General features: G+C 71.2%; 1 protein-coding gene across 1 annotated transcript; it reads left to right on the top strand.

The window, feature by feature from the left end:
• The first annotated feature begins 2511 nt into the window (after positions 1-2511).
• DDN (dendrin) lies at positions 2512-5126 on the top strand. Its single transcript, XM_044995479.1, has 2 exons — positions 2512-2591; positions 3221-5126. Exons 1-2 carry the CDS (start codon positions 2518-2520, stop codon positions 5124-5126), a joined length of 1980 nt encoding a protein of 659 aa, XP_044851414.1. The 5' UTR covers positions 2512-2517.
• Positions 5127-6771: the final 1645 nt, after the last annotated feature.

Raw genomic sequence — 6771 nt, 5'->3', positions numbered from 1 at the left:
GGGGACATGGGCAGGGCTGGGAGCAGCAGGAACTTAACTAGCAGCCACTTGTCTGGGGGTGGGGGGCTCAGGACGGGCTGCCAGGCGCAGACAGCGGGTGGGGGGGATGTGTGCCAGGTGCAGGGTGGGAGGGGGCTGGGGGTGCCAGGTGCAGGCTGCAGGGGGGCTGGGAGGGGGTGCAGCGTGGGGAGGGTGCAAGCTGCTGGCTGCAAGGGGGGGCAGGCTGCAGGGTAGGGGGCAGGGGGTGCCAGGTGCAGGGTGGGAGGCCTGGGGGTGCCAGGTGCAGGCTGCAGGCTAGGGGACGGGGGGCTGCCAGGTGCAGGCTGCAAGGGAGGGGCGGGGGGCTGCCAGGTGCAGGCTGCAGGAGGAGTGGGGAGGGGTGACGGGTGTAGGGTGGGAGGGGGGTTGGGGGGGTGCCAGGCTCAGACAGCAGTGTAGAGGAGGCAGGGGGTGCCAGGTGCAGGCTGCAGGGTTGGGGGTCAGGGAGTGTCAGGTTCAGGGTGGGAGGCCTGGGGGTGCCAGGTGCAGGGTGGGGGGACAGGGGGTGCCAGGTGCAGGCTTCAGGGGGGGTGGGGAGGGGGTGACGGGTGCAGGGTGGGGGGAGCAGGGTGGGGGAGGGGATGACCAAGCCCAGCAGTGTCATCAACAGGCCTCTTGGGAGCGGGGGTCTCGAGGCAAGGAACATGGGGGGGCTTTCATCCCCCCCAGTCCTTGCCCACCTCGTGCCCCGGCTCCCCTGCCATTGGCGAGGCTGCCACAGCCCTGGTGCCTCCCCAGGCAGTGCTGAGCCAGGCACATTCCCTGCCGGGTGGGAGGCTGCGACGGACACGGGGGGGGGCTGAGTAGTGACACCCGGAGCCGCCTGCTCCTGTCAGTGCTGCCGTCCCGGCGCCAGGGCCCTGCCGTCCCGCTGGGGTCGGGGTCCGAGAGGCAGGTGGGGCCGCGGCTCGGCGGGCGTGGAGGCGCCAGGCCGGAGCGACGGAAACAGGCAGCCAGGTCACGGGGGGCACTGCTGGGGCAGGGCTGAGGGGTGGGCACAGGGTGCGGCTGAACTGGGCCCGGTCTCGTCTCCAGCACTGGGCGCGGCCTGGGACCTTCCTGCCCTGGGGGCCGGCTCCTGCTGGCCCAGCTGAGAGCCCTGACCGCGGCCCGGTCGCCTGGGTTCTCGTCCCCAGTGCACACCCCGGCCAGGGCAGATCAGAGCCACTCCCAGCTGCTCTACCCAGAGGGACAAGCCCCAGCCCGACTCGTCGGGGCTCCCGCCCATGTCCCCTCGGCAGAGCCCCCCCAGCCCCTCTGGGCAGAGCTGGAGCCCGGCTGGGCCCGTTGCCATGCCGGCGCCTGGTTGCTAGGTTTCGCTCGGAGCCGGCGTGGGCTGCAGCACGTTGTGCCAAACCTTGTAATTTGTGCGCTTGCTGCATCTCTCGGGGCGATGGGGGGGCCCTGCGTAAAGCCTGGGGGGGCCTGAGCCCTGGCCGGGCGAGACATCCTGGCTCCCAGCCCCCAGGCCCCTCCCGGAGCTGGGGATCGAACCCAGGCGTCCTGGCTCTAACCACTAAACAGAGCTGCCCCCTCCTCCGGCAGGGCTGGGGGGTGACGTGACACGGGGGGAAGCAGCTGGGAGGCCCTTTCAGATGGGGGGGCAGGTACCACACTCCCATCGCCTTGCAGCAGCCCGCGCTGCTGGGGGGGGGCGGGAGCCCCATTAACCCAGCAATGACCCTGCACCGGCCCCGGACTGAGCTGAGCTCTGCCCAGCTGGGCTTGCGGGAGGTGCCCGTCAGCAGGTACGTGGGGGCAGCCCGGGCTCTGGGGCATCAATTGGGACGGGGGGGTGTCCCCTACCAACAAGCCCTCCCCCCCCGGACCACATAGTGGCCCGCAGAGCAGTCGGGGAGCGGGCAGCATTCACAGGGTTCACCTGCAGGCGCTGCCATCACCCAGGGCCCAGCCAGGTGCCCAGTGGGTGCTGGGGGGGGAGCGGGGCATCTGCAGGGCACCGGGAGAGGGGCCATGTTGCAGGACCTGCTGGGGGGGTGGCTGCATGTGTTTCAGGGCGTGCGTGCGTGTGTGTGTGTCTGCACACGCGTGTGTGTGTGTGCGTGCACATTTCTGCGTGTATGTGTGCATGTGTGCGTTTGTGCACGTGTGTGTGTGTGTGTGTGCGCACGCTGCGTGCCTGTCTCCCCGTGTGCACGCTTTGTTCCGGCTGCTGGCAGGCTGGCACTCACCCGCCCGCACAAAGCGCTGCTCCCGGTGCATGTTGCCGACACAGCCCTGGCGCGGAGCTCCCAGGCTCACAAGCAGCCTGTGGGCACAGGCAGCCCCCATCCCTCCCTCCGCCCGGCTCACCGCGGCCGGACAAGCAAGTCCCCTGGGACCATGCTGGGCTGCCCGGTGCTGGGGGGCCATGGGCAGCGGGGGGCACCGGGCACTGGGCACCTGCAGATCTGCAAGCGGACGGACCTGCTGGTGGTTGAGATTAACACGGTCTCTTGTTGCAGCCACAGCAGCGCCATGGACCCAGGGCACTGGCCCGCGCGGGGCCCCGGCACCCCCTGGATCTACCGGAGCATCTCGGGGGAGTACGCGTGAGTCAGGGCCTGTCTCACTAGATCATTCCTCCCGGCGGGGGCGGAGGGCACCGCTTTGCAAAGCTTTCCCTAGGCTCGCGAGCATGAGCAGGGGGCTGCAGGTCAGGAGTGAGGGGCACCGGCAGAGCTGGGGAAGGGGGGAGCCCAGGGCTGGGAGAGCAGGGGGCTGCGGGTCGGGAGTGAGGGGCACCGGCAGAGCTGGGTGGGGGGAGCCCAGGACTGGGCTAGAAGGGGGCTGTGGGTCAGCACTGGGACGCGTCTCCCCTTTCCCTGGCATCAACCCAACAGGGCGCCCCCCTGCACTGCTGGCCAAGGCTCCCAGAGTCCCATCAGTCACCCATGGCAAACCCCTTGCAGTCCCTGCCTATCCCCCACCCCAGGGGTGGGCACCCAGGGCACTGGACCAGGAAAGCCAGGGGGTGTCTGCCAGGGTGGGAGGGGCAGTGCTAGGAGCAGGGTCGCCCCATGCTCCACCCCAGTGTGCCCCTCCAGTTAGCGGGACCCCCCCAGTGAGCTATCGGGGACCTCTGGGCCCCCCTCGCAAGCGGGCTAGCAGTGGGTGGGGCGGCCGGGCCCCCTCCCGCCAGGCTGGGCCCTGAGCGGGTGGGTCTCTCTCTGCCTTGCAGGTGTCGGGAGAAGCACTTTGCGGCTGAGCTGTGGCCGGCCCGGTGCCCGGGGCCCCGTGTGCACCAGGACCCCACGTGGAGCAAGTCGATTCCTCTGCCCCAGCCGCCCTCCAGCGGCGACCCCCGGGGCCTGCGGCTGCTGGGGAAGGGGGCGCGAGGGGACCGAGACGCCCCCAGCGAGAGGAAGCCGAGGGGCGGCTCGGAGGGCAGGAGGGGCCTGGGCTGGGCGGCCCCCCCGGAGAGGAGGGGGCAGGGGGCAGCAGCCAGTGTCCTGGCCAGGAGGCGGCTGGCAGGGAGTGCCATGGAGGTGCTCCCAGCCGGGCCACCCAGCTACGAGACCCACATGCTGAGGCGGCTCCGGGCGGGGCAGGGCAGCCGCAAGCCGAACCAGCCGCGGCCCCCGCCCTACATCTCGCCCCCTGCCTACGACGCGCCCCACCGCACTCTCCCCACCAAGCGGCCCCGCGCCGCCCCTGCGCCGCCGGCCGCCAAGCGGGGCCGGGCAGCGCCCCATGGGAAGGGGCCCGCCGGGGGCAGCCCAGAGCCCGCTCCCGGCTCGCGTGGCCCCCGGCAGCGGCTGGCCAGGCTCCCCCATGAGGTCCTGGGTGGCTGGAGCTACCATGCGGGGTCGGGCTCCCTGGGGCGCCGTGCCGGGTCGGGGCTCTTGTGCCCGGGGCTGGAGGGCGCGGTGCAGTCCAGGGCCCGGGGCAGCTCGGCTGAGTCCCTCTTCCGCCCACTCCCCAGCCCAGACAGCGGCAGCCACACGCTGCCCCGGGCAGCCGGAGGGGCCAGCAGGGCCCGCGGCGCCGGGGGCTGGGATGCAGCAGGGCCCGGCTCTGCTCCGGGCCGGCAGCGACTCCCCTCCGGCTGGGGCTTTGGCTACGCAGCCAGCTCCACGGGCAGCGCCAGGAGTGGGCAGCGGGAGGGCTGGGAGCAGAGAGGCCGGCCAGAACGCAGGGCGCCCCCCTCTCCCTGCCAGGCCCCCACAGCCGAAGGCCGAAGCCGTCATGGGGGCGTCTTTGTGATCGATGCCACCTGCGTGGTGATTCGCGCCGAGTACATCCCGCCCCCGCGGCGGGAGCAGGTGCGGCTCCTGGGGTCCCCCCCGCCCCAGGACCCAGCCTCTCCATGCCAGAGGCTGCTCCTGGCCAGCCGACCCCACCTTGGAGCCTCCGAGCGGGCGGCAGGGCCCCCACCCCCTTCCCCCGGTGACGGCTCCCTGGGGGAGAGGGCGGCTCGGATCTTGGGGCTCCCCACGGCCGAACTGGGCCTGGAGGAACCACAGGGGGCCTGTGCCCAGCGAGAGAACCCCGGGCGCTGGGGCCAGCAGGCGGGAGCAGCTCTTTCTGGCAGCCCGGAGCGGCTGGTGGGGGGCCCCGGGGTGCATGGGCTGCTCAGCCTGGCTGCTTCCCCCGAAGAGCCGCCTGGGGTCCCGGGGGGCAGGGAGACCCCCGGGGACGGCACCAATCCCTCTGTGGAGCCGGGGCCGGGGCCGGGGTGGGGCAGGGAGGCTCCTGGGAACGGTGCCAGTCGCGGTGATCCGCAGGCCCTGCCCCCCCGAGCCCGGCCCTGCGCCCGGCGCCCGGCGCTCTGCACCCGCGACCTGCGCGAGGCCGTGTCCCGCATCCGCCGCCACACGGCGCCCGACTCGGACACGGACGAGGAGCCCGCGGGCCCGGCCCCGCGCAGCCACGTGGCCTGGAGGGGGCGCCCTCGCCACGAGGCCCTGGCCTACAGCAGCAGCAGCAGCCTGGCGAGCAGCGGCTCCGACGCCACCGTGGTCCCGGCCGGCGAGGGGGCGCCCCCGGGGGCGGAGCCAGAGGCTGGGGAGCCAGGGCAGGAGGCCTGGGGCGGGGGCCAGGAGGGGTTGGAGAGGAGCAGGGCAGCGGAGCCCAGAAGGGGGTGAGGGCGATGGAGGGGGCCAGCCCTGCTCCCCTCGCCCCTGCCCACCGCTCTCCTACTCACACCTGTAGGAGGGGCGGGGCCTGGCAGGGCGTGCCCAGGAGGGGCGGGGCCTAGTGGGTGAGGCGGGGCCAAGCCCAGCCGTTCAAATACCCCTTAGATTGGGGAGGACAAGGCTGACCCCCAGAAGGGCTCATCACCAGGGTGGGGCTGGGAGCCCAGCGGGGTGCAGGGGAGAACCAGCTTAGACCCAGCTAGGAGCCCCGGGCCAGGCTCCTGTGTAGCCTGGGGCGGGTGCCCCTCCCCGGTGGGGGTGAGGGCAGGCCCGTCAGAGCCAGCTTGGCGTCCCAGCCCTGGCGCCCTTCCTGGCAGAGCCGTAACAAGGCATTTTAGCGCCCCTGGTGAGTGCGTGTATTTGCACACACGCCCATCGGGTTTTTTCATTATTGCCCCCCCCACCCGTGGCTTTGCACCCTAGGCAGCTGCCCTGCTCACCCTGCTGGGGGGCAGTTAATGGAGGCGTCTGTGTCTTTACCCCAGACTCTTCTGTGTGAATCGAACCTGCTGTAAAATGGGCCACAGAGAAATAAACCCCCCTGGGGGCTTCTGCCCCAGCCTTGTTGCCGTGTGTGTGAGTTTATACCCTGACCAACCCCTTGCTACTTGCAGCTGCCCGGGCCCGGGACTCCGTTAACTGTCCGGCCCCAAACTCCTGTGCAGCTTTGCTGACAAACCGCTGCTGCGCCCCACCCCAGAGGCAGCTGCATTTCATTGCTGGGTGAGGGATTCCCTGTGCCTCCAAACCGCTGCTGCGCCGCACCCCAGAGGCAGCTGCATTTCAGTGCTGGGTGGAGCGATTGCTGGGGAAAGAGGCTTTGGGCTCCTTTGAGATGAAAGGCCTTAAAGAAACAGGCGATTCATAGTATTGGGTTGCTGCATCCCTGCTGCGAGTTCCTGTTCCTGGCACCAGGGTTCAAAACCAAATTCCCAGAGAGAGGGTACAAGAGACACCCCCCCCCCCCCCGTGCCCATCCCAAAATAATTGGGAGGTGCCTTGAGGGGGCCTTTCCCGGAACCACCACTAGAGGGCGCGACGCACCCAATTTTCATCCTCTCTCCGCTAAGCGCCTGAGCCGGCCCGCGGGCTGGGAGCTGGGCCCGCGGGCTGGGAGCTGGGCCCGCGGGCCGGGCGTGCGGGGGCTCCGGGCACGGCTCGGTTCTGGGGCTCTTTGCCCCACCCCATCGCAGCTCCCGCCCCCCCGCCCCCCAGCACAACGCTGCTGAATAACATGAGTCTGTGGAGGCCAGGAGCTGGGAGAGAACCCAGGAGTCCTGGCTCCCCCCCCCCCCGCTCTCACCCAGTAGACCCCACTCCCCTCCCATAATAGAAACCAGGAGTCCTCCCCCCCCCCCCCGCTGCATGAGTCCTGGGCGGGGTATTTCGGTGCTGGGGGAGGCGTGGCCCTTGGCAGCCTCGCTGGCTCCCCGTGGGCAAGGGGGGGCACCCCCCCCTTGCCACCCTTTGGTTTGGGCTGCGGCGCAGGGCTCTGACCTCACGGGGCACCTGGGGAGCTGCTGGGACTCCGGTGGGTGAGTCACCCGGGGTGGGGGTGATGGCAAAAACTCCCCCCCCCCCCTCCCCGCTGGGA

Source organism: Mauremys mutica, chromosome 20, assembly GCF_020497125.1.
Source record: "Mauremys mutica isolate MM-2020 ecotype Southern chromosome 20, ASM2049712v1, whole genome shotgun sequence".
NCBI lineage: Eukaryota > Metazoa > Chordata > Testudines > Geoemydidae > Mauremys > Mauremys mutica.
The sequence above is the reverse complement of the archived record's forward strand: the minus strand, read 5'-3'. Positions and strand labels throughout refer to the sequence as shown.

Coding starts and splice junctions, on each gene's coding strand:
- DDN (XM_044995479.1), top strand. CDS start 2,518: ATGGACCCAGGGCACTGGCCCGCGCGGGGCCCCGGCACCCCCTGGATC. Junction 2,592..3,220: donor AGCATCTCGGGGGAGTACGC/GTGAGTCAGGGC, acceptor TCTGCCTTGCAG/GTGTCGGGAGAAGCACTTTG.